The sequence below is a fragment of the Xenopus laevis genome, chromosome 5L, assembly GCF_017654675.1.
Source record: "Xenopus laevis strain J_2021 chromosome 5L, Xenopus_laevis_v10.1, whole genome shotgun sequence".
Classification (NCBI taxonomy): Eukaryota; Metazoa; Chordata; class Amphibia; order Anura; family Pipidae; genus Xenopus; species Xenopus laevis.
Window position 1 is genome coordinate 51,655,814 of NC_054379.1, and position 27,902 is coordinate 51,683,715.

The window sequence follows — 27,902 nt, forward strand, 5'->3', positions numbered from 1 at the left end:
ATAACAAATGTCATTCTAAACTATGGACAAAATATTTATTCAGTAAGTTTTTAAAGATCCAGACTCAATACATAATCAGATAATAACATGATAATGTTTTGGCTGTAATCTTACTATATATATCTGCATAGTTATATTAGCTGAAAACTAGACATTAGCTGACCATAATTAGCCTTTTATAAAACCCTTGGCAATTCTAGTACATGAGGGGAAAAGGTACACCTGCTGCTCATGTCAGATTTGCCTAAACTAAGGGAAAATCTCATGATTTTGTAGCTGAAGGGGTGATGCAGTGACCATCAGTCATTGAAACTTGTGCCTGGACATATTTTTTGTTTTGCCTAGAAACACATTTAGAGGTTACTGTGAAAATTAGTAAACTACACCGTTTTGCTTGACTGCCAAATTTGCGAAGCCAACCAAAAATCTGAGAAATGCCAAAAATGCATTGGAGTTAGTAAGTGTTTTATCCCACACGAAATGCATTGGAGGAAATAGCCATTTGTCTTCTGTTTTTTTCTTGGACAATATGCATTGGATTCAATGCAGTTCTCAGTAGTCTCTGTGCTCTGAAATGGGGGGCCACCGCCCTGACAGTCAATATTGTTCCATGAATTAATATGAACAGTGTAGGAAGTATCTGATATATCGTGCTGTCGTGTATTGACATACATCAGTTTGGTGGTGGATTGTAGTGAACCATGCTATTACAGTATATATTGTTTTAGAATAGAGACAGTCTTGGAGAGGTGAATCTGGGTGTCATTGTGCTGCTGTGTATTGATTGAAATTCAGCTCTCAAAGTTACAAGAGGCGGCCCATTGTAACTGGCTGTTTCCTGCTGCCTGAGCACCTGCCAAAAGTATCCTTTTAATCCCTCCAATCAATAAAATTCTTAATAATTTATCATTCTTTCGATTTTTCATTATTCTTTACACTCAATTACCTGAAATTTTCTCTTACAAGTACCCGGCAAAGCCATCTATGCATCCCCTGGCATCACGAGAGCTATGGAGGAAGTTCATGATCTGAACATGACCAATCAAAAAAAAATCAAAAAACAAAGAAATAACCAGATAGGAAAAACAAAATATATTTGAGGAAAGTTAAACCATCCAGCTTCGCTAAAGTACAACACTCATTGCATCCACATCTAATGGTTTAAAATTGTTTATTGGTGAGCACAATTCTGCCTCGGATCTGGATTGGAATTGAAGGTTGTGGTTGTAAATAAGCTTTATGGTCAAACTCTACTGATCTACAATATACAAAATGATGTATGGGAGGTGTGTCTTGCATGAAGATATATTGTACCTTCACTAAGAATAATACATATTTATTTTATTGCCTATTTTTTAGTTGAGTATAGTTGAGTGTCTTTGACAATGTCCAGCCATGGGTTAGTAAGTGTTCATATGTTCCATAATCTGCAAAAGTTGTTCCATGTGACCCTAGCCTAGCCTCTGACTGCTATCAAGATGGGAGATTTTCCCACGTGAGTAAAGATGCAGCCAAATAAGTCTCACGAGCTATATATATATATATTTACTGGATAGCGGTACATGAAAAATAGAAGAGTAGAAGAATGAGCATGAAGTCTAGTAGATTTATACTAGTTCTAGTTGTCAAAGTATGGGACCCTTTATCCAGAAAGCTCAGAATTACTGGAAGGTTATCTACCATGGATTCCATTTAAATCAAATAATCCACATTTTTAGAAATTATTTCCTTTTTTCTGTGTAATATTAAAACAGTAAATTGTACTTTATTCAAACTAAGATATAATTAATCCTTATTGGAAGCAAAACCAGCCTATTGGGTTGCCCTAGGCAACCCGTTCGGATAACCCCGCCCCCACATGCATATGTGCTCGTGCACCATAAAGTAGGTGCAGAAGGGGAATAGGAAGGGCAGTTAGGGTCAGGGGAGGGACGGACAGGGGAGGGACAGACAGAGGAGGGACAGACAGACGAACAGAGGAAGGGCCGGACAGAGGAGGGAGGGACAGAGGAGCAGGTGACAGAGGGAAGCGAATCCGGACTAGGGATAGGCAGAATAATCTTGAACAGGCACCTGCCCAGCGCCCCCTCAGTGTTGCACACTAGGCAGCTGCCTCTTCTACCTACAGCTAAATCATGGAAAGACCCCCTTTTGGGAGGTCCCGGGCATTTTGGATAAATGTACAAGGAAACTGGGACCAGGCCACAGTAGGCCTCACTCTAGGAGAACTGCCATCAACTCATTATTTCCAACATCAAGTCATATAACATCTGTATCATTTAGCTTATAATGGCTGTTAGAGTAGGTCTTAAATGTAGGGTTAGCAATTCCTGGTAAGCTTTGTACTGTTTTATCCATAGTTTGCTGAGTGAAGGCTGCATGACTACATCATTCCTTCTGCAAGTCTGCAATGTCTGCTTTAGGTGCAACCTTAGGCCCCACCCTAGATGATATAGCTTTAGCAGATGCTGCATCATTAAGGAAGCAGGTTAATAAATAAACAGAATGGATGCTCTGTGCATATAAATCCATGCCCTCATGAAAGAAATGGGCAGCACATGCATTGCTATATACAACACCAGTCTCCACTCACTTGGAGAGATTGAAATACATTTAAACATGCATCCCCTTCATTTCTATGGGCAAGCTTCGTTATAATTCTAGCTTAGTTATACAGTTATAGTATACACAGGATCCTAAACTGGTTTTGTCCACTAGATGTCAGTGGACAGTAATTGTTAATTTATTCTGCTTCCACCTTTGGGGAATCAATAGTTTAGCTACAGTCAGCAAATGAGGTTCAGGTGATTTTCACAAAGGTGGAGAACAGTTTGTCCATATGAAAGAATAGTATATAAATAAGATCATCTGGAATGACGCAGCCCAAAATATGACGTGTCTCTGTTTTGAGATCCTTCCAATAGGGTCGAAGAAGGAGACAAGTCCAGAAAATATAAAGCAAGGATCGTCTCTCACTCTCCGTCGCACCTCCTCCACTCATTTGATCATTTATATTTTCAGTTCAGAGAGTTGTAATATCATTGTTAAATAATTTAAAGGGTTTTTTTATGTATTCTACAGCATCTAGAGCTATTTTGAAGTTTATTTAACAAATTGACAATGTGTTCGTCCTGTACAGGTGTGTGTGGGACCTGTTATCCAGAATGCTCAGGACCTGGATAACTAATCTTTCTATAATTTAGATCTTCGTACCTTAAGTCTGCTAGAAAATCATGTAAACATTAAATAAACCCAGTAGGCTGGTTTTGCTTCCAATGAGGATTAATTATATCTTAGTTTGGATCAAGTACAAGGTACTGTTTTATTATTAAAGAGAAAAAGGAAATCATTTTTAAAAATTTGGATTATTTGGATAAAATGGAGTCTATGGGAGCCGGCCTTTCCATAATTTGGTGTTTTCGGGCTGACGGGTTTCCAGATAACGAATGATTCAATATATAAAGGTTTCTTAAATACATGTGCTTGACATAATGATTTGTAAATTTGAGAGATTGTAGGAAGCTCGAGTGTGCACATCATTTTGAAGGGAGTCAATGCACGGCCTAGGGTAGTAGAACCTCCTAAACTATAAAATAAGTTGTTGTATTGGAGCGAATTTAAAATGCTCCTTGTGTGAGAAGGGTTTAAGTAGTGGGAATATTATCTAAAATGCAGAAGACTACAGGTATTTTTAACTTAAAATATGACATTTTCTGAAATGGTGCAGAATTTCTAAACAGAAAAAAGAGATATAAATCATAGGGCTTATTTACTACCGTCACGAGCACAAATTCTGGAGTGGCACAACAGTTGTCTTGCACCTCTTAGAGACCATACAAATAACACTTGTGCCAAACTGAATTTTATGCTTTGTGCTAGATCAGGGATTCCCAACCTTTTGAACCCGTGAGAAACATTCAGAAGTAAAAGGAGTTGGGGAGCAACGCTAGCATGAAAACTGTTCTTGGGGTGCCAAATAAGTGCTGTGATTGGCCATTTGGTAGCCCCTATGTGGATTGTCAACTTATATTGAGACTCTGTTTGGCAGTACACTTGGTTTTTATGCAATTAAAACTTGCCTCCAAGCCAGGAATTCAAAAATAAGCACCTGTTTTGAGGCCACTGGGAGCAACATCCATGGGGCAGGAGAGCAACATGTTGCTCACAAGCTACTGGTTGGGGATCCCTGTGCTAGATTGACAGGTCCAAGGGAGTCCAGTACCAAACACCTGTGGCAGAAGGTGCAGATTGGGGGTGGCCCAGGTGCAATGTGGACAAAAGACCTGCCTTAAACAGTCCGGGACTTCCTAGTACCTTATCATTTTGCAGTTATTGTAGAATCACTTATGTGCCTAGGTGTAGTGAGCACACTGTGCCATGTCAAGTCACCTGTCACCCTTTACATGGCAGACACAACTTATGCTCTATAAGGTGCAGGGCTGTATTTGTGATAAAGGTATCTATATGGTAAATGTAAATAAAGCACTTATAGTAAACAAAAATCTCTTTGCCCATCACTGGTTAGTTGCCGCTCTCTGCAGTGATGTGGACCCCCTCAATAGCTGAAGGCAGAGAGGATCGCCCCTGCAGGGGTTAGAATTATTGTGCATAAAAACAAGGAAAGTGAAGTCTGTTTTAACATGTTGCACCACTTTAATAAATGAACCCATCTCCTGTATTCAGCATGCCCTTCCTGGCTATTGATATGCTAATATAGAGTAAAAAAGGAAGACGTGTGTTTAGAAGAAAGAATCAAAATATTAAAATCTATTAGAAAGAATAATGCTGGGAGTTAACAATTACAGTCTTTTTTTATCGCTGGAACTTCAGCATCTGGAAGTGCAACCTAACAAACTTTCCCTCCCCCACTGAGATCCCAGAGTTATTATAGTGATCTAGTTAATATTAAACTTTGCCTGACAAGTTTCTATTCAGTGGTCAGATTTCCTTGGAAAAAAATGCAATCTCTGACCACAGACCTAAAACAAATGCCGATCTGCATGTTCAAAGGATTCGAGTGATAGAGTTGATTAATGAAGCCGATATTGGATTTTTTGTTACTTATTTCTCTTACCCACTGTAGTAACAAAGGTCAGGATTAGCCTAGGGTCTTCATATACTGGGAAAATGAACATTTATTCAAGGACCTATGGGCAATAAAATGCTTTTATTATGTGGGAATGAGAAAACCTGCAGCATGGAGCACATTAAAGGTGACATAAGTCATGCTACTGAAAAATAGGACAATTTTCTGTACTAAAATGAGTGACAACACACAGAAAAGTTGGCATATGTATGTGCAATGTAAATGATTTTAATGACCATTAGATTGGGATACCATTGGATTTTCGCTGCCTTTCCTTTAAATAAACAAAGGTCTGTCTGCAGGGATGTGGGGAGGAGCAGTGGATTAAATTTCTATTTCACATCACAGACAAACAAACCAGAGCCCTGTGACAACAGCTGGACATTAGGAGAAGACAGCTGACCACTTGCTCTGTATACTTACATCTTTCAACACAAAACAGACGTCTCTGGTAGGCTTTGAGCAAGGTCACCGAAGCAGGTTGAATTTATACCTTTTGGTAATAGGTATCACTTAACAACCTGCTATAAGGAACCAGGTTTTTTTCCATCGCAGCCATATCTTGCCCACCAAACCTCATTCTGAGCAGGATACTTTCATCATGGAGCCTTTCCTGTAATTCTATTTAGATGTCACTGTATTAAATTAAATTGCATAGCTTTATTTTATTGCTATGTGCAATTCACATAGCAATCCACAATTCATAAATATTTAAAAGTAATGACATTTTTATTGATTTTCTTTATCATTGGGCAATATAAAGCCTAATAACGGAAAGTAAGGCTTATTAAACCATTTTTAAAGTAATTGCGGAGGACAGGTATATGGTCAGTGCTTTACTGTGGCCCATATGATATCAGCCCCATATGAAAGAATTGGCTCTATTAAGTCTGTGTTCCTATGCATAAAAAAGCCACTGAACAAGCACGCAAGAGTAAAGGCTTTTGGGAAGGGTCCTTAAAAAGCCATCTCACTGAAAATATAAACTATAGGGGTTTTAAAATGTACAACCTGATAAAAAGGTTGCTTGTAGTGATGAGCGAATCTGCCCCATTACGCTTAAAAAAGGGCGAAACTGCAGAAAAGATTGAAAACCTTTTTCGGCACAAATATTCTGTCATGCAGCGATTTTTTTTTATTGTTATACGTTGTTGTGTTGTTGTAGCAAACTACATTAGAGTCTATAGGTGGTTTTTCATGGCACCTTGTTTCTGCTTTGGGGCTACCAATAAAATGTTTTTTCCTTACTTTCATGTCTTGCTGATTATGTATGCTGAATATATCTGCCATGTTTTGCTTTGTGTCAAAATTCGTAACCTGCCGTTAAAATTTGGGAAGGGGAAGGAAAAATCACATGCATGTTTCATTCAGTATACTGTTACACACGTGCCCTACATTGTTAGAGGATCTCTTATCCACTAGGCTACAACTGCTTTTTTATTAGAAAAAAGGCTCCCATGTTGCCAATTTCTTAAAAACATGTCTGTGATTTTTGACATTACCTCTGGTCAACTGGTAATGGTATCTACTACTGCACTCTGTTGCTGTTTATGCAAAAAGTGTCATCTATAGTTTATATATTACTACTATCTTACAAATACAGGCACTGGTGCCCCAGGTCTTATTAAGCATTTGAAATCAAGTATTATTCTTTATTAAATAATCACTGCACCCAAGAGGAGAAAAAAGATTGCACATTTTGACCAGTGCGTGGGGAATGTAGGCAGGGAGATCACATACATTAATTGATATGATGGGCATCATGGAATAATGAACTCATGTGTAGATGCTATATACTGTAGTACCTATAATATAAGTGGCTTCCTCATAGGAGACACTATCAGCAACCCCCTGCTACTACATACTGGGAATGTTTTTCTGTCATGTAGTAATATAGAATGACAGTAAGCTGGCATGAACACTGGTACGTGTATAGAAATAGCATGGGGACATTCATTTTGTCGGTGCTGAATTTCCTGCAATACTCTTTCAACAAGCAACCATGGTCAATTTGGCTGGCAATGAAGCCATTTTATGGAAAGAAGACCCTTGCAAATCTTTGAAAGTTGAACAAATGATTTATCCATTCTTTGCACTAATGCACTAATACTACAGACTTACATAAATAAATAAATATATCTTTAGAAACATACCCAACCATGAAGTACCATAAGTGCTACCCTCTTCTTATAGTTCCCCTTTATTTCTACACACTCAAATACTACCAGGTACAATGACTTGCCAAATGTTCCTTACATTACATGAGTATATGATTATATTATATATACAACATGGAAGGCAGGGTGCAAAGTACAAATTATGAGCACAATCTGCAATGATCTTGCAATTTGCACCCTACCTTGCATGCTACATGAATTGCTGTCAATCTCTGCTCCCTGCTTCAGAGAACAGAAATCTGTGGGCAACTGTATGAATACAGCGTTGAGTATGAGTCAGACTGGGCTGGTGGGGGGACACCAGGAAAAACCAGCCTAGGGGCCCTTGATGTTGCAAGGGGGGCCCTTGAGGTCATAGTCCAAGTGGGCCCCAGACACCCCAGTCCAACACTGGTGCTGCCTGAGACTTGTACCTCATTCAGACACACAAGTTAGAAGTAGCTGCAGACGCTGGTATGATTGGGTTGCCCTATATTTAACATCTATCTTATGGTTGGTATAAGGACTGAAGAAAAATAATCTGTTCACAAGGTGAAAAGCACAGTGCCATAGGATGGGCAGTAAATAAAGGGCCCAGTCTGAATCACGCACAATAAGGGAATGGTAAAAGGGTTGTATTTGTGGGGTGGCTGTAGGTCTTTGTGTTCTGATAAAGAGTGTAGACACCTGTGGAAATTCATCTAGCATGGAAGGCAGGGCGCAAAAACAAGACAGATTGTGTCCATTTTTGTTAAAATACTTGCCTTGCACACCATGCTGCACTCTGCAACCTCGCACCAGGCTTTTTTTTTTTATATGGTTTGAGCTATAGAATGCAGACATACAGTATACCTGATTGATGGATTTTCTAAATTAGCACTTTTGCATCTTTTAGTTCTCTACATGGGAACATAGTAAATTACCCCTGTATATGTGTTCAGTTTAGTGCCTCTGTTCTGCACTGTCGGCTCTTTGGTTTTATGCCAACAGGTCTACTGAAAATTTAAAAATGCCTGTCCAAGATAGCCTACTGCAGTGACAGAATTAATAGGCTGCTGGGAGGGTTCTAGGCTTTAGCTACCAGTACCAGGCTCTATGTAAAGTATTGGGCAGGGTCAGATTGGCCTATAAGGGTGCTGGGACCAGGCTACAGTAGACCTAACTCAAGAACTGCCATCAATTCTTTTCAGTTTGACTCATCTGGCTTATTGGTGCGCTCTGAACATGTGAGGAATGTGTATAGATGCAATCCATTCCAATCTGAATGGTACATGCTTGGAAATTACCTAATGTTCTCAGCTCTCAAAGTAAAACCTGAATCAATTCAGCATTAGTCAAGTTAAAAAGGAATTCAACTGCATTTAGCTCTGTATTCTCAAATGTAATTTTTAACCCCATATGCAATAAAAGCCAGTAAGTTTGCCAGGGAGCAGTAACCCATAGTAACCAATTAGATGTTTGCTTTTAAACAGGTGGCCAGTAAATTCTACCTGCTGATTGGTTGCTATGGGTTACTCTCCTGGGCAAACTTAGCACCTTTTATTAGATTAGCTCTTTTTTTAAAGTAGCAGCTATTTTTTGTCTCTCCCTGAATAGGACTTTAGGGTAGAGGCACACGAAGCTATTTGGAGATTAGTCGAGATTAGTCTCTTTTTCAGGCAACTAATCTCCCTGCAATGCCTTCCTGCCGGCTAGAATGTAAATTGCTGGCGGGATGGCTTCGTTTTCCGAAGTCGCCTGAAGTTGTCTCACAAGGAAACTTCGTGCGACTTCAGAAAACAAATCGATCCGGGTGCTATCCCACCGGCGGAATTCAGATTCTAGTCAGTGGGAAGGCATTGCGGGGAGATTAGTCGCCCAAAGAAGAGGCGATTTGTGGCTGGGCGACTAATCTCCCCCAAATAGCATTGTGTGCCTCTACCCCAAATAGCATTGTGTGCCTCTACCCTTACTCTTGTCAAAAGGTTTTAGATGTAACCACTTTATGTAGAGTAACAGTGACATCTAGTGGTCAAAATACATACACATTGAGTCAGGCATTAATTATGCCCTACATTGCTCTTGAAGGTAAGAAAGACTGTTCTAATAGTACACAGCCCACACTGGCAGTCTGTAGATAATGGCAAATGCAAAAGGTATTGCTGTAAGATGCCGTAAAGAGTCACTGTTTACTGGGCCAGCAGGAGGCTGTATGATCCTTTCTTTGATAAACATACCAGGCTCGATGTTGAATCTAAGTCTGGACATGGATGTAGGGCTGCAGAATGAATATACAGATTTAAAGTCAGAATCCCCCCTGTGTGCAATACCTTATGGCTATGCAAGTCTTAAAATTACACTTGGACAGTCAGAATTTGCCCTATGTAATAATCACTATGCTCTACATACTACCTTGCAACGTTATGAGTTGGATACAGGGTTAAATAATATCATGTACAAAGTTTGCTCCAGTCGAGCAGAGAAATTTTGGTTTAGATAGATATGTTTGTGCTACATCTTATATACCTATAAAACTAACGTCGGTGCTGAATTTCCTGCAATACTCTTTCAACAAGCAACCATGGTCAATTTGGCTGGCAATGAAGCCATTTTATGGAAAGAAGACCCTTGCAAATCTTTGAAAGTTGAACAAATGATTTATCCATTCTTTGCACTAATGCACTAATACTACAGACTTACATAAATAAATAAATATATCTTTAGAAACATACCCAACCATGAAGTACCATAAGTGCTACCCTCTTCTTATAGTTCCCCTTTATTTCTACACACTCAAATACTACCAGGTACAATGACTTGCCAAATGTTCCTTACATTACATGAGTATATGATTATATTATATATACAACATGGAAGGCAGGGTGCAAAGTACAAATTATGAGCACAATCTGCAATGATCTTGCAATTTGCACCCTACCTTGCATGCTACATGAATTGCTGTCAATCTCTGCTCCCTGCTTCAGAGAACAGAAATCTGTGGGCAACTGTATGAATACAGCGTTGAGTATGAGTCAGACTGGGCTGGTGGGGGGACACCAGGAAAAACCAGCCTAGGGGCCCTTGATGTTGCAAGGGGGGCCCTTGAGGTCATAGTCCAAGTGGGCCCCAGACACCCCAGTCCAACACTGGTGCTGCCTGAGACTTGTACCTCATTCAGACACACAAGTTAGAAGTAGCTGCAGACGCTGGTATGATTGGGTTGCCCTATATTTAACATCTATCTTATGGTTGGTATAAGGACTGAAGAAAAATAATCTGTTCACAAGGTGAAAAGCACAGTGCCATAGGATGGGCAGTAAATAAAGGGCCCAGTCTGAATCACGCACAATAAGGGAATGGTAAAAGGGTTGTATTTGTGGGGTGGCTGTAGGTCTTTGTGTTCTGATAAAGAGTGTAGACACCTGTGGAAATTCATCTAGCATGGAAGGCAGGGCGCAAAAACAAGACAGATTGTGTCCATTTTTGTTAAAATACTTGCCTTGCACACCATGCTGCACTCTGCAACCTCGCACCAGGCTTTTTTTATATGGTTTGAGCTATAGAATGCAGACATACAGTATACCTGATTGATGGATTTTCTAAATTAGCACTTTTGCATCTTTTAGTTCTCTACATGGGAACATAGTAAATTACCCCTGTATATGTGTTCAGTTTAGTGCCTCTGTTCTGCACTGTCGGCTCTTTGGTTTTATGCCAACAGGTCTACTGAAAATTTAAAAATGCCTGTCCAAGATAGCCTACTGCAGTGACAGAATTAATAGGCTGCTGGGAGGGTTCTAGGCTTTAGCTACCAGTACCAGGCTCTATGTAAAGTATTGGGCAGGGTCAGATTGGCCTATAAGGGTGCTGGGACCAGGCTACAGTAGACCTAACTCAAGAACTGCCATCAATTCTTTTCAGTTTGACTCAATTTCATCGTATTACAAAATATTTGAATTTTCTGTAAACTGCGATAAATTTATTGGTAAAATAACAAGCTTGTTTATTGTTAAAACGTAATATTATATCATATATTATTTTTAAAATAAAATAACGTTTGCTCCAGGTATAGTAATTCACACCCAATCAACGAGAAGCTAGTTTTAAAAAAAAAAAAAGATAGTACTGATAACATCTGAATTCTGGGGACAGTCTTCTCACAAGATGATGCAGCCTTGAAACTTGTTTAAAGAGCTAATAGCACCCCCCACCATACATTCCATAGCAACTGTACTTGATTATAGCAGTTATGAAATATCCTTACGCCACTGGATGTGTTTAAAAACACTATGTTTGGCTTTCTAGCAAGAAAAGTAACATAATTACACACAATGCAGTGTGTCATGCGTTTGTACATTTGTCACTGGAATTGACAGTGAAACAGCCAGCACTAATGCGGGTGTTATCCACGAATGACTATATTCTGCCATCAGCAAGTACAATTCTCTGCACAAAATAAAATAATAAAAACAGCTCAGAATATCATCTAACCTTATACAGTATTTGAATAATGTTTTTCTTGGAGCCTTTGTGTGTTTAGCTTAAAGAGGTTGTTCACCTTTAAATTAACTTTTCGTATGATGTAGAAAGTGATATTCTGAGACAGCTCACAATTGTTTTTTCAGTTTTTATTATTTGTGGTTATTTTTTTATCATTTCAGCAATCTGGTTGCTAGGGCCCAAATTACCCTAGCAACCATGCATTGATTTGAATAAACGAAGAGACTGGAATATGAATAGGAGAGGGCCTGAATAGAAAGATAAGTAATAAAAAAGTAGCAATAACAATACCTTTTTAGCCAGAAGAGTCAGAAGAAGGCAAATAATTCAAAAACTATAAAAGAAAATGAAGGCCAATTAAAAAGTTGCTTAGAATTTGCCATTCTATAACATACCAAAAGTTAACTTGAAGGTGAACCACCCTATTTACATATATAAACATACCCTCCTTATTTGACTGTTATCTGGATTGTACCACAAGGCTATACTATACAAGGTAATTCAGAGAGTCTGAGGCTTATGGCTTACCGGGAATAAACCTGGTGGACCCGCGGTTCTTGTGGCCGGCAGAGACGCTGCTGAGAAAAGTATCAACTAAATGTTGAAAAATTGTAACAGTTTAGAGTCTGCATTAGAATTATTGAGCTGCCAGACTCAAACACCAGAGAAACGAACATTTAATTTTAGACTTCGATTTTGGAAAAAACTTAAAAAATAAATAATGGAAAGTCATTGAAAAAAGTCTTTATTTCTGAGGAACAACTGAATTGAAAAAAAGTATTTGTAAGGTGAACTAATACTTTGCATATCTCTTAAAGGGGTTGTTCACCTTCCAAACACTTTTTTCAATGCAGCTCAGTAATTCAGGCGCAGACTCTAAACTGTTACAGTTTTGCAACATTTAGTTGATACATTTCTCAGGAGCATCTCTGGAGTATTAGCAACTATTGTATCAATTCTAACATCTGCCTGTAATGAAACCCAGAGATTTTGCTCAGCAGGGACAAAGATAAGAACTGTATTAACTAAATGTATCCATATAGAACAGTTTATATGGTCAGCGACCCCCTCCCAGAGCTGCTTCAGAAGGTGAAAAATTACACTTTACACTTCAATATTAGAAAAACAGTCACACCGAAATTAGAAAGTAATTGGAAAAAGTCATTATTTCTGGTGATCTATCTGAAAACAACTAGCTGTTTGAAAGTGAACCACCTCTTTAAAGCTGAATACCAGCATTCCCTCAAAGTGTTTAAGTACTAGTCGTGTGTGTGCAGCCTTCTAGGAAAAAAAAACAAAGAAAAATTACCTATTTGACTATTATTTGAGTTTATTTTTATGGATTCCGACTGCATTCCAGCACAAATACAGGTATAAACATTGGCTGTATGTATGAATTTAATTTATTAAATTAACCAGTACCAGTCTAGATGTTTAGCAGCCATATATCAGCAATGATCCAGGCCTGCAACGTTGTCCATAACAGCTCTCCATCTTCTGATCTTGTTCGGCTATTCTTGTGTCAGAGGCACTGCTCAGTGTGCTCTGGGCTTTTGAGAAACGAAGCTTTAAGTTTGTGCCTTTTTAAATAAAAGCAGATTCCTTGAGACTGGCAGAACTTAAATCTGTCTGGATTTAGGCTGGAAAGTAAGCCTGTTAGAAAGTAAACATGTGCTATAATGCCAAGCAGAGGCAGACAGAAACAGTGCTCAAATTAAAATCTGTTTCTTCCTTTTACACCAAACCAGTAACTGTGCCTGTACTACTTTTATCTGGGAACTTGCCTTCAATTGAATTAGATTCTACCTAAATTAAGATTTAAAATTCCACTTTTGCCTATTTATGCAGTACACTTCATCTGCCCCCCTTACACAGGAGAAATTTAATCCCACAAATTTCTATGTACACTTCCAGGGCCGGAACTAGGGGTAGGCAGAAGAGGCACCTGCCTAGGGCACAACGAAAGGGGGATGCTGGGCAGGTACCTGACTTTTGCCTACCCCTAGTCCATGTTCGCTGCTCCTCCCTCCCCTCAAGCGCTTTACACAGTCTCTCCTCAGTCTCTATCCCCACATCTCGCCTCTCTCCCTCCCCTCCAGCGCTCTAACACCCTCTCCTCCAGTATTCTGCACATATGTGCGCACATGGTGTTCAGGAGCGCGCACGTCCACAAACGTGGAGGGGAGCACAGAGCACGGGGGGAGGGCGGTGGCCGCCCGCGTCGCCCAGTCGGCTAGGTCCACCACTGTACACTTCACCTGCTTTATATATTCAAAAGTATTTGAGTGTAGGTAGTATAGGCTTTTCCTACATTTTCCTTTCCATAATTGATTTAAAAAAATTCATCTTCAGGTCAGGCCCAGAACTAAGGGTAGAAAGAAGAGGTTGGGTCATAGCAGAAATACCAATCCAGCCTCGCATAATGAATTATTTTCTACATTCCTTACCCATAGCAATCCAGTTTGGGGAGAGACAGGCTACCTTACTTTCTCCAAACTTACTATTTTCCTGTTCCTTTCACATGCCAGTGGGCAAGACTGGGTTAATCCCTCCTGCCGTGGGACAGGAATTACAATAAAAGGCCACTTCCCCCCCCCAGCCACCATCTTCTTTTCCTCCTGACGCTTCCCGCGCAGTGCCAGAAGGGTTCCTCTCCCCTTCTGATGCTCCAGGACCAGGATTACCCCGAGAGAAGCCTCTGGGCTTGGGCCATGTGTGCCACTGGTGCAATCAGTCGCAAATTAAGACACCATCTTCAAGAATGGTGCCCGGACACACCAAGCATGCGCAAGAGGTATGCAAACCCGGAAGTAGGTGCACACACTTCACGAAATGGGCAAGCAGGCAGAGGTTTAAAGGTTAAACTAGCATCCTTCTCCGCCTTGTGCAAACAAGCCACCAGTAAGAGCCTCTGCGCCATTGTGCGGTCAGGAGGGTACTGTGTAAATATGTACCCCATCTTTCTGACCACAGTAACCGAGCCCATAGAAAGTGGGACTGCCAGCTAATGATGTAAATCTTTTAGGCTGCTGGTCTAGATCTGTAAATCAAGGACTGCTTAAAAGTGAATAACGGAATGAGCTTCAGGTTTCATTCGGGGCTCAGAGGGGTGAGTTACCAAGAGAGGTGGAATAAGCAGGATGCTGCTGGACGAACTACTTATAATCCTTACAGATATAAAGGGATAATACAGATTACTCCATTACACTTTTTTTGTTACAGGAGTTCTCCAAATAAGAGAAGAAAGTGGAAGAAAATCAGCAAGGAGAGAATGTTCTTCCTGCTCAGACAATGCCTTACCAGACAAAAGACTATGTGCAAAATGCTTAATAGGAACAGCTCCACCACAAATGTCTGAATTTATGGACAATATGAAGGTTACATTCAACAAAACCATGACCTCCATGGTATCTCAAATGACTGATAATGTACTAAAAAAACATAGGCACACATACCAGCAAGATTGGAGACCTCAGCCTTAGAGGAAACATTGAGAGTACCAAGAACAGATACAGTCAGACAATGTTACCAATCTGACACCTGCCCAAGTGTTTATGTCCATGTCACCTAATTTGTTGGTAAACCTATTCAGCAATGATTGTATGTGCAATTATATACTATCATGAATCTAACAGCGAACAGGTCTAACTGACGGTTCCAACAATTCAGTCATCTGCAGCAGACAGCAAATCAGATTACATTAGCCGTTTTTGTGGTGGGTTCTAACAAATAGGACTATACAGGTTGGGATGGTTTTAAATATGTTTAAAATACACATATGAAGCGGTTTCTATGCTTATTGAACAAATATATAATTCTACACACATTTTAATACAGGTTATTTGGCTCTGACTCTTGAAACAATGTTGTATTAGTAGTTCCCCTGTTACATTAGTTCAGGAGTCAAGAGTAAGAAATGCTGCAAAAGTAAACAGCCAGACAGGTGCTGCTTTCAATTATAATGTTTACATAACTTTTTATAAATTAAAGTATACTGGAAAGTTGCTTAGCATTTCACTATATTTTATTATGTTGGGTGGAATGCCAAATGAAGACATGCAAGCTAGATATGATCATTGTTATGACCCCCCAGCCCGCCTATGGCATTTTTGTATGTTATAATTTGTCCCAAAAACATGATATATTGGATAATCAGCCCACTACAAGAATTGCCTTAACAAATATACATTTGCAGTGACAGTTTTTTTCTGGTTATTTTTTTTATTTTAGAGACACATAAAAAAGATCAACATTGCAGAAATCAAAGAATGTTCTGAGAGAGTTCAGAAGATGCCTACAGCCTCGTCACTGACTGCATGTCAAACTAATCTTTCCTCAGAGAAACGGACTCTTCTCTGACACCGTCTTTAGTCACAATGCTTATATGCAGAGCATCGCCTGTGTAGACATCCCTCTCAGCAGCAGATATGAATACATCTTTGATGAGCTTCAGAGCCTTCTCCAGTGTCAGAGGGACCTGCTCGACATTCTGCATGTTCTTGTATCCGATCTAGTAGTGAAAAGAACAAACAAATTTAAACAATTTACTAAACGTATCATCATTTGCATATATGATATCATTGCTATAAATTACATACAGTGGTGTGAAAAACTATTTGCCCCCTTGCTGATTTCCTATTCTTTTGCATGTTTGTCACACAAAATGTTTCTGATCATCAAACACATTTAACTATTAGTCAAAGATAACACAAGTAAACACAAAATGCAGTTTTTAAATGAGGTTTTTTATTATTTAGGGAGAAAAGAAAAGAAATCCAAACCGGTGTGAAAAAGTAATTGCCCCCTGAACCTAATAACTGGTTGGGCCACCCTTAGCAGCAATAACTGCAATCAAGCGTTTGCGATAACTTGCAACGAGTCTTTTACTGCGCTCTGGAGGAATTTTGGCCCACTCATCTTTGCAGAATTGTTGTAATTCAGCTTTATTTGAGGGTTTTCTAGCATGAACCGCCTTTTTAAGGTCATGCCACAACATCTCAATAGGATTCAGGTCAGGACTTTGACTAGGCCACTCCAAAGTCTTCATTTTGTTTTTCTTCAGCCATTCAGAGGTGGATTTGCTGGTGTGTTTTGGGTCATTGTCCTGCTGCAGCACCCAAGATCGCTTCAGCTTGAGTTGACGAACAGATGGCCGGACATTCTCCTTCAGGATTTTTTGGTAGACAGTAGAATTCATGGTTCCATCTATCACAGCAAGTCTTCCAGGTCCTGAAGCAGCAAAACAACCCCAGACCATCACACTACCACCACCATATTTTACTGTTGGTATGATGTTCTTTTTCTGAAATGCTGTGTTACTTTTACGCCAGATGTAACGGGACGCGCACCTTCCAAAAAGTTCAACTTTTGTCTCGTCGGTCCACAAGGTATTTTCCCAAAAGTCTTGGCAATCATGAGATGTTTTTTAGCAAAATTGAGACGAGCCTTAATGTTCTTTTTGCTTAAAAGTGGTTTGCGCCTTGGAAATCTGCCATGCAGGCCGTTTTTGCCCAGTCTCTTTCTTATGATGGAGTCGTTAACACTGACCTTAATTGAGGCAAGTGAGGCCTGCAGTTCTTTAGATGTTGTCCTGGGGTCTTTTGTGGCCTCTCGGATGAGTTGTCTCTGCGCTCTTGGGGTAATTTTGGTCGGCCGGCCACTCCTGGGAAGGTTCACCACTGTTCCATGTTTTTGCCATTTGTGGATAATGGCTCTCACTGTGGTTCGCTGGAGTCCCAAAGCTTTAGAAATGGCTTTATAACCTTTGAAATTTAACTCAGGTGTGATAAACCACAGTTAAGTTATTTTTTAATAAGGGGGGCAATCACTTTTTTCACACAGGCCCATGTAGATTTGGAGTTTTTTTTCTCCCTTAATAACGTAAACCTTCATTTAAAAACTGCATTTTGTGTTCAATTATGTTATCTTTGACTAATAGTTAACGGTTTTTGATGAGCAGAAACATTTAAGTGTCACAAACATGCAAAAGAATAAGAAATCAGGAAGGGGGCAAATAGTTTTTCACACCACTGTATATTACATATTACAAATTCAGTGCATGGTGCAAAGTGCTCTTTTCAGATGCAAATCTTTTCCCGGAGTTCTAATGTTACTGCTGCCTTGTGTCAAGTTTTGTCTGATGAAACGGCACATTATTTACACACTTCGTGCACGTTGCGGTCAACATTGACATATGGGTGAAGGCATCACTAGCGGTTACAGAGGTTAATAATAGTATTTGTATGCAATCTGCTTGCTGCTGGTCAGTAGTGTTAATGTAACATGCTAGCATTAGTCTTCATTTTCTGCTGCATCCAGGGTTCTCTTGTGCCAATGCATGAACTGGAGTGACTGGATGTCTAATATAATAGCCAGAACACTACTTCCTGCTTTTCAGCTCTCTTGGTTTACACTGACTGGTTACCAGGCAGTAACCAATCAGAGACTTGAGGGGAGGCCACATGGGTCATAACTGTTTGCTTTTGAGTCTGAGCAGAATGCTGAGGATCAATTGCAAACTGAACAGAAATGTACCATGTGGCCCCCCTTCAAGTCGCTGACTAACTCAGAGTTATAGAGCTGAAAAGCAGGAAGTAGTGTTCTGGCTATTATGTTACACCTCCAGCCTTTATAAATTACATTTTTGGCTAACTAACTATATTAGGAACATTTTTTTATTTTGCACAGCCAATCTATTTACCCAGTTTTTATTTTTATACTGAACAATTTATACTGAACAATTCCTTTAAGCGAGCGAGTACATGTTATAAATGACATTAATACACACATAACTGTCCATTTTAGCATGGTGCACTTGCTTTCCTTTGTTGTCTTCTTTAATTAGTGCTGACAAATGACTGTTAGAGGCACATTTATCAAGGGTTGAATTTCAATTTCATGCGAGTTTTTTTTAAAACTCCCATACACTCTCATAAACTTGAAATTTGACCAATTGAAATTTATTAATAAAATTTAATTTTCTCAGTTCGGACAAATTGAATCGACCCGAAAACTTGAATCTAATTTGATTCGAATTAGAAAAACTCAAATCGAATTTAGAAAAAACTCTATTTTTTTCTCTGAAAAAAACTCCAATGGGGAAGGCTGCAAACATCACCAAATTGATCCCTGGACCTCTCCCACTCACTTATATAGTAATAAGGCAGGTTTAAGGTGGATAATAGTCGAATTCAAATTCTTAAAGGACCAGAGTATGATAAATCTCAAAATTCGAATTTGAATTAAAACTCGAATCGAGTTTGGATAATTCAAATTTGAGAGTTTTGACCCAAAAAAGAAAATTTAAAAAAAAAAAAAAGAAAATTCGAATTTTCACTTCAACTCTTAGTAAATCTGCTCCCAAATGTAACTACAATTAAGGGCTACAGCCCCTGGATCTTTTCTCAGCTGGCTAAAATACACTTTTGTGCCACAAACTGCTAGAAAATTGCAGTCTCAGGTGGTTTACTTGGGAGGAAGAATGGGCAATTTCAGGTGCTTCTCCACCTGCTGAAATATATTAGCAGAAAAATCACACCATATGCGATCTACCTTAAAGAAATGTAACAATTAAATTGTTTTAAAATATAAATAATGGATGGAAGGCACCAAGTTCTGTTGAGATGAATTAAGGGAATAGGAACACCAAAAAAACTAAAGCGTTTCCATACCTTCATAAACTGCAAACTTAATAGCCAAAGCTTAAAGGTATAGTGACACCTCAGGTTTTAGCATAATTGAATTCTTCATCAAAATATGCCCTTTAGACCATTTTCCTTAATGTGAACTCTTTCTATGTAAATGGCACATAGGTCACTTCTCTGACACGTTCTTATGTTTCATTGGGGCTTGTGAATCAGAGCTACAAGGCCGGAAGTTCCTGTAAGTATGTATAGAATGAAACTGGGTGACTTAATGGTGCCTATATATTATGCTGCGTAAAAATAAATATGCCTGAAAAAAAAAAACGGTGTAAAAAGCTGTATAAAATAAATGGCAATTCGGCCGAACCCCCAGCGAAAGATTCGGCCGAATACAGAACCAAATCCTAATTTGCATATGCAAATTATGGATGGGAAGGGGAAAACATGTTTTACTTCCTTGTTTTGTGACAAAGTCCCGCAATTTCCCTCCCCATCCCTAATTTGCATATGCAAATTAGGATTCAGATTTGGTTCAGCCGGGCAGAAGGATTCGGCCGAATCCTGCTGAAAGATGCCGAATCCACACTAAATATTGGTGTGTAGGCAGCCACCTCAAGTCATTTTCATCTGTAAAGCATGGAGCACCACATGGAGTGTATTGCATAAAATCCAATGCTTATTCAATCTATTAAAAGTCAATACAAAAGAACGCCATGTGTATGTAGAACCATTATGCTTGACGCGCTTTGTAGCCCTCAGGTTGTTTTGCCTGGTCATGTGCTTTCAGAAAGAGCCAGCATGGAACTGCTTTCTGGCAGGCTGTTGTTTCTCGTACTCAATGTAACAAAGTGTCGCAGCGGGACCTGGATTTTACTATTGAGTGCTGTTCTTAGATCTACCAGGGAGCTGTTATCTTGTGTTAGGGAACTGCTATCTGGTTACCTTCAAATTGATCTGCTGAAGGGCTGCTGAAGGGCTGCTGGGGGGGGTATCACTCCAAATTGCAGTACAGCAGTAAAGAGTAACTGAAGTTTAGCAGAGCACAAGTCACATGACTGGGGGCAGCTGGAAAACTGACAATATGTCTAGCCCCATGTCAGATTTCAAAATTAGATATTAAAAAATCTTTTTGCTCTTTTGAGAAATGGTTTTCAGTGCAGAATTCTGCTGGAGCGACATCAGTATCCCTTTAAAGGGACTGGTAGTTAATAGTAAATGCAAAAAAAGTCAATGACCTGGCATTTAGTTCATGTTGTTACATACCTGGTTGTCAAGAAGAGGCTGCAACATGGCACTCGCAGAGCCACCAGCTTTGTATGCATCCCTCTGGTATGAGCCTACTGGATCAAAGCTGTACACTGCCCCTTTACCTTTGAGATAAATAATAAACTATTACAAACAGCACTGACTTAAAGGGCAAATCAATCCCAATACAAATTTGCCTAATAAAAGTGCTTTTAAAGGTTTTTTTTTGCAAAAACAATTGCTATTGAAAGAAGCATTTGCCGACCTCCTAGTTGTTACTTTTTAAACATTGTTGCAGAAGTCTTCCCCAGAAAAGACAGGTCTGTTAATCAGCTTGCCTTGTCTTACATTGTATCAATGGTCTGAGCCACAGGGCAGAGAATAGAAAGGGACAAACACTGCATTCAATAGCAATACATATACAAATAATGTAAAAACCATAGGAAATTTGTAATGAATGTATATTGCATAGTTGTGTAAAATAATGATTTATTTTAGTAGGCAAAAGAAAAATATATTTGGGTTTACATCCCCTTTAAACCATAAAAAAAATAATGTGAAGCTTATTTTTGAGTGGTAAGAAGTATGAACATTTGTCACTCAAAATGCTTGGGTGAGTGTTTCCAGGCTGTAAAGCACTCACTTCCTGGCCCAATCAAGTACTGAGGAGCTTTGAGAAAAGGAGCTGGAAAAAGACACACGTGTATATATACATACATTTGGGAGTATGTGTGTTTTTCATCATTTTATGAAATGCCATTAGGATAATTAATCTTTCTTTATTACGTAGTGTGGGTTCCTATTTTACTGTTGTCCCCTAAGAAGCAGAGAAATACTGGAGGCTGGTACACTACCACAGGGGTCCTTTGCAAGGCAGAACTTTTTGTCAAATACATTTTTCATCAGAAACAAGTAAAGGGTGTTTTACTAATGTGGATTAAGGAACTGAATAAGCAGGAGAAGCGTCCACCAACAGTTTTGCACACACATCTATTTAGAAGAGAATGTCTATAAAATACTTATATTGTATGGCTTATTATTTATTAATCTGGCTTAATAAATGTTAGTGAATCTGTACGGTTTCTCGATAGTAATAAGATCCACTCAATTAATTAGTGTCTCCCATGGTGACTCTCCATGTTTCTTTATTCCTACTTTTCCATTGTTTCACTTATAGTCAAGTGCCCTGAACAGTCTCTTAGTAGTGATGAGAAGCAATTCATAAAGCAGTATAGGGGTAAACTAAGCATATTCAACACTTCTATTCGTCTGCAGTTTGTAATGAGGCGGCAAGAAGCAGGTCTGATCAGCAGCTTTCTGTAGCTGCACTGCCAGGCACAGTTGCGGTTTGAGGATAGCTACACAGAGCAGATTGGCCTGTAAAACGCGAAAACAGGCATTTTCAGGCCTATCTCCACACAGGGTGTCTGCATTCAGGCCAAAGCTGTGCCTGGCAGTGTAGCTGGGACTCAAAATAGGCCCTGGCATTCTTATTACAGAGAGGCCCAATCAGCTCCAGACCAGCCTACTAAATAGTGACTTTTTATGGCATCTTATGGTAGCCCCTCTGGCATTTGCCAGAACCCACAGGGACTGGTGCAACTACAGGAAGCTGCTGGTTCACAGTGGATCCCCTTCTCTCCACCTTATCATAAATCACAGGTGGCTAGAAGCCTTGCCCTTGCCCAAATGTATCCAGTCATACACAATTAATTAAGTTTGAATCTATGGGAGATGGCCTTTCCGTAATTTCGGAACGGTCTGGATAACGGGTTTCCGGAAAACAGATCCCATACCTGTACTTGTTCATCTAATCATTACACAGTTTTGTTTTCTTGCAAGCAATATGGGCAGACATGAAAATATTTGTATGAAAATAAAAAAAACAACAACATTCTAGTGATACTTTACTTGCAAATTGAAAAATAGTTCAGAAATTCACCTTCTTCATCGAGGCCTCCAATGATGTTATATACGTAGTAAGGAAAGAACCGGCGGGAGTAGAGAATGGTGGATAACATGGCAGCTATAGCTCCACTGGTCATGGTTTTATTATTTGAATGTTTGTACATCTGGAGTTAATAATACACAGAAAATGAGAAAAAGTTAAAGGACAAAGATTCCTAATTTACATAAGTTACAAAAAGCCCGACAGCCCAAAGTTACTGCCTAAATGTAGATCTTGATCAAAAGGAGCGATAGGTAGCACCTTCCATTGATATGAAAACAAATTGGTGGTGTGCATGGTCACGAAGTGTAAGGATATATCATGAACAAAAAGTATGACCCATAACTAGCACCTTCCCACTAAATAATTCTGAGCTTCCCCAATAAATTAAAACGTTACCTTTAATACTAATCTTAAAAATAGCCGAAAAATGTAGTTAAAAGGAAAACATAGGAGGGACAAGCTAATATGACTCAAGGTCGTCAGCTTATAAACGGTAGGTTAATCCTTTATTGGGTTGGTTATCACAGTTTATATGCTCACTGTGTAACCCATTCTCGGTGTGAAAAGGTGGGGACAAATAGTGTGTAAATGAATGTTTAGAAGCACAAACTGATCATATCATAAGATATTTATGCAGTGTTTATCTAAATGTAGATCTTACCTTTAGCCTGGCTTCAATAATTTTTGTGAGTGTGAGGCAATCAGCATGGAATCCAGTGCAACCAATAACAGTTTTGTCTGTTCTAAAGAAAAAGAGAAAAAAGAATATTCATTAATAGCAATATACAAACATTTTGTAGACACTTGAAATTACACACACACAAAACAAATATTAACCAAACATGGTCACCCCACCTACAGAATAAAGAATAATAGTACTTAGAACGCTATTATAAAGCCAATATCTTAGCGCAAACCTGTACTTGGCACCTGCAGCCACAAAATAAAAGATGGCTGGAACTGGAACAGCACTGTGTCGCCCCCCATTCCCTACAACAAATCTTGTGGTCACAATCGTCAGAACGAGTCGTTGAAACACCTTTCTTGGACACGGTGAAAGCCGGCCTGCAAATTTGGTCGGATAACGCAGGCCCGGAAGGTAGAATACCTTTCCCGTCCCTTAATGCACCAATAAGAATGTTGGAGTTGCACACTACAGCCAAGCTTATGACCTGGGAAGACTTGGGCATATCCTCACAACGGCCCTTCTTGGCTTAGACACTAACATAAATGATAGGATATCAGAGAAACTGCTAACTCATATTTTTATAGCAGCTCGGAGACTAATAGCTAGATTCTGGAAACAAAAGGAATCCCCCACAAATGATCAGTTAATACAAGAGATAAATTCCAATATTCAATATGAGAGAGCAGCACTGACGGCTATGAACCATCCTCTCAGTGACAGTCAAAAATGGCAACAATGGACTCTATTCTACGATAGGACAACCAAAGGTTCACTAAATCCAACACATGGCAGCAGTAAGAGCTGAGGGATTGTTAGAGAAGTAATGATAGGGGAATCGAGCATAGATATTTGATATACAGATACCAGGTTTGTCAATGGTTGGAACGCAGCCGCAATGGTTTATGCCCAAGTTCATTTCTCCCCCGTTCCCCCTCCCCCCCACCCTATCCCCTATACAGCGTGGCTATACATAGGCAGCTTATCAGAGGTACTATTGTTGAAAAATTATGTGTATCTTACATGTTATGCAGTGACCTCTCAGATGCATATTGTTGATTCTGTTACTTCACTGTACATGAAAAGTATGTATCACTAATATCTGCTTTTTTCAATAAAGACAAAATTTGAGTGAAAAAGAATAATAGTACTGTGGACACAGACCTAGCAATTTATCAGTGACAACCATTCCTCAAAATAGCAGCTAGTGACTTGAAATTCCAGAGACCCCATTGAAGGAAAAAACTATTTCTAAGGCTAAACGTATTTCTATGGCCAAACGTCACACACTTGTTACAGATAGCATTAAATAACTTTGCATAGACGCTGAAAAAAATGTATCTACATATTTACATTTCTTTATACCTAAAAGACATATGATATTTGATAGAATATGATATGTGGTTTACTCTGCCAAACTGTGATTGAGTGACATTAAATTCTGGTACTGGGTGAAGTAGTAATTCAACTTTATTATCACTTTTTCAGTGCAAATATGGGCAACTTACATTTCTTTTACATTTGGTTTGTAAAAAATATCATCAATTAATACCACTCTTATTACTATGTTTTCATACATAAGGATTCAACACCAATAAATGCAGTTCCACTGAATTACATAATGATGATATTATATAAATGCATAAAGGCCACAACTTTGTCCATCCATTCTATATTTCCTGAACATCTTATCACCTTTCAGATTTGCCTTTCTGGGTGCGAAAGCATTACTGGTGTATGTATACTACTACCAGTGAAAAATATAGAAATAGGAGAGAGAGAAATAATTTATTTAATATGCTTTCACAGACATAAATGTGTTGATGGCTGTGTGTGTGCTTGTAAATGCACATGTACAATTCTGCAAATGAGACACTATTATGACATCTTTACAATGTAACTTACAGTTTGTAACATTTCGGTGTGTCCCTGCTGTGGATGCTATAACCTTCACTAAGTCTTGTGTCAGATGCCACGAGAGCAAAGTCATCACCTGCAAGAGCCAGCACAGTCCTAGGAATAAAAATTAGAAAACAGATAAATCTATGGGTCATTCAACTAAACCTATTTTTAGTACAAGTAAAAACTGATTTTTGTGTTTATAAAACCTGTGTTACCAGTCTAACGGAACACATCATTCCCAAGTATGTACATAAATTAAAGGGGTTGTTCACTTTTGAGTTAACATTTAGTAGTATGAGTGATATTCAGAGACAATTTGCAATTTGTTTTAATTTTTTATTATTTATGGCTTTTTAATTGTTTAGCTTTTTATTCAGCAACTATCCAGTTTGCAGTTTCGGTTATCTGGTTGCCATGGTCCAAATTACCCTAGCAACCATGCATTGATTTGAATAAGAGACATGAATAGGATTAGGAGAGGGCCTGAATAGAAACCTGGGTGATAAAAAGTAGCAATATCAATAAATGTGTAGCCTTATAGAGCACTTGTTTTTAGATGGGGTCAGTGACCCCCATTTCAGAGCTGGAAAGTCAGAAGAAGAAGCCGTATAATTCAAAAACAATAAAAAAGAAATAATGAAGATCAATTGAAAAGTTTCTTAGAAGTGGCCATTCTATGACATACTAAAAGTTTATTTCAAGGTGAACCACCCTTTTAAGACAGCACGTAAAAAATTATGCTATGTTTCCACAGGTGCAAAAAAGTGATTAGTTGTGATTGGTTATGGCCTAGATCAGTGATCTCACAAAAGTGATTTAGAAAAATCACACACCCTCAGAAAGATCAGCCCGGTGCACAATATTAAGAGGATCAGCAACCAATGCTTGACAAAGGGGAGTGTCCCCGAAATGTTGCATCTCCGCTAGTGATGTGCGGGCCGATCCGATTCCCACGGGACCCGTGGGTCGGGCGGGTTCGGGTCAACCTCGCAGTGCTCCTCGCAGTATAAACGAGCAGGGTGTTCCCTGCAACGCTAATGCCTTGTGTGCCAATATCCTTTTTCCTAGATCAGTGATCCCCAACCCTATGGATGTTGCTCCCAGTGGCTTCAAAGCAGATGCTTATTTCTGAATTCCAGGTTTGGGGGTAATATTAGTTGCAAATCAAGTATACTGCCAAACGGTGACTCTTTTAGACTGCCAGTTCACATAGGGGCTACCAAACAGCCAATCACATCCCTTATTTGGCATTGTCGGGAACTTTTTTCATGCTTGTGTTGCCCCCCAACTCTTTTTACATTTGAATGTGGCTCACATGTAAAAAAGGTAGGGGATCCCTGTCCTAGATGCTTAATTGACCAATGTTAATTTCTGTTAATTTACCCACATCCTCTGTGCTGTGTCAGGTTAGCTGAGTTTAGGGTTTTTAATGTACAGTGTATAATACTAGGAACACTGAGCATGTGCATGCCTGTGACACTAAAAAGCTGGTCTTGGAGGACAAGCTATTTCTGGAGTTGAAAGTGAAAGTGCAAGCAAGGCAAGAATGTTGCACATAAATGCGTATTTGCAGAGCCAGGCAAAATGAGAATAAAAGAAACGTTTCCGCAGAGCGACATACATTAATACTACATGTGCGATGAAACAACGCCTAAGGGGGGGGGTCAGTCTGGGTGACATGGGTTGTTAAATGTACAAACTGTATGGATCGTGTCCGTATTCAAGGTTTGTACAAAGGTTCATTCCGTTTCATATAACCACAGCAGCAAGATTCAAACTGTGTGCGGAAGAACATAAACAAGCACCGAAATGCCCCCGTTATCGCTCGGGGTTTCCCGTTTTTGCCAGGGCTGCCTTACCCTCCGTTAAAGGTGTATGGGTTAAAGCGCTGCTCGACAGGTCCCGTGTAGTGATAGTCCATGCTCTTGTTGAGCTCGCGATTTAAAATGGATTCGGACGAGAACATTTGGAACGCTTCAGTGCAAAGACCCTGTCAAAGCCGGCAATCACCAATGCTGTCTCACTCCCAGAATGGCTACCTTAGAACATCCGGTTTACTATTACTCACTTCCGGGCGAAATCGCTTGAAGTTGAACATGGGAAAGCGTGTCCTTCCGGTCAAAAGCTGTCGCTGATTGAGCAAATGCAGCTTTCATGGTTATGGTTGGAAAGCGTTCAGGCGCTAATCCTTTCTGTAGTTCACCATTAAAGCCTCTAAAGTAACAATAGTTTCGTATTCGCAGTTTTATTAAACAATATTTTTTGATCTTTCTTTTTCAGTTCTTTTTTCAAGTAAACTTTTCCACTAGTGTTATTTTACAGGTGTAAAACGGATGCTCAAGCTCTATATTATCATCCAGGGCCATCATCAGAAATCACAGGCAGTATGATGACAAATTTTCTGGACCCTGCCTCAGACTCCACAAGCCACACAAACTTGGATGCTAAAACATAAACGCTAAAAACCCACTGGTAGCCAGGGACACCCTACACGTTTATAAAACATAATTGGTGGTCAGGGGTCCCCCATAGAAGTTAAAAAAGAACCTTTAGATGCTAGGGTTTCCCCTACAACAGGCATGTCCAAAGTCTGGCCTGGGGGCCAATTGCGGCCGTTTTGCAGCGGCCCTCAGCCTCCATCATGAAATTAATAATAATGTGGCACCCCAGCACAGTGCGATCAGGAATTGCGTAGCTGTAGCCGTAATATTTGGGCACATTAGTGAAATGATCTAGGTCTATTCTGCTGCCTGTG

The 27,902-nt window shown here is 39.5% G+C and overlaps 1 protein-coding gene across 1 annotated transcript; it reads right to left on the reverse strand.

The window, feature by feature from the left end:
* Window positions 1-15,922: 15,922 nt before the first annotated feature.
* On the reverse strand, window positions 15,923-27,207 carry LOC121393661 (proteasome subunit beta type-1-B-like). Its single transcript, XM_041562745.1, has 6 exons — window positions 27,007-27,207; window positions 25,151-25,258; window positions 23,222-23,303; window positions 22,552-22,681; window positions 20,628-20,734; window positions 15,923-16,231 (listed from the first exon to the last, which is right to left on the reverse strand). Exons 1-6 carry the CDS (start codon window positions 27,111-27,113, stop codon window positions 16,046-16,048), a joined length of 720 nt encoding a protein of 239 aa, XP_041418679.1. The 5' UTR covers window positions 27,114-27,207; the 3' UTR covers window positions 15,923-16,045.
* Between the last annotated feature and the right edge of the window lie 695 nt (window positions 27,208-27,902).

What these genes read in the sequence shown, in the direction of transcription:
- LOC121393661 (XM_041562745.1), bottom strand. Translation starts at nt 27,113, where the DNA reads ATGTTCTCGTCCGAATCCATTTTAAATCGCGAGCTCAACAAGAGCATG. An exon ending in TGGAGGCCTCGATGAAGAAG is followed by an intron (nt 20,735 to 22,551) that starts GTGAATTTCTGA and finishes TTTATCTCAAAG; the next exon opens with GTAAAGGGGCAGTGTACAGC. An exon ending in AGCCTCTTCTTGACAACCAG is followed by an intron (nt 16,232 to 20,627) that starts GTATGTAACAAC and finishes TTTCACTACTAG; the next exon opens with ATCGGATACAAGAACATGCA.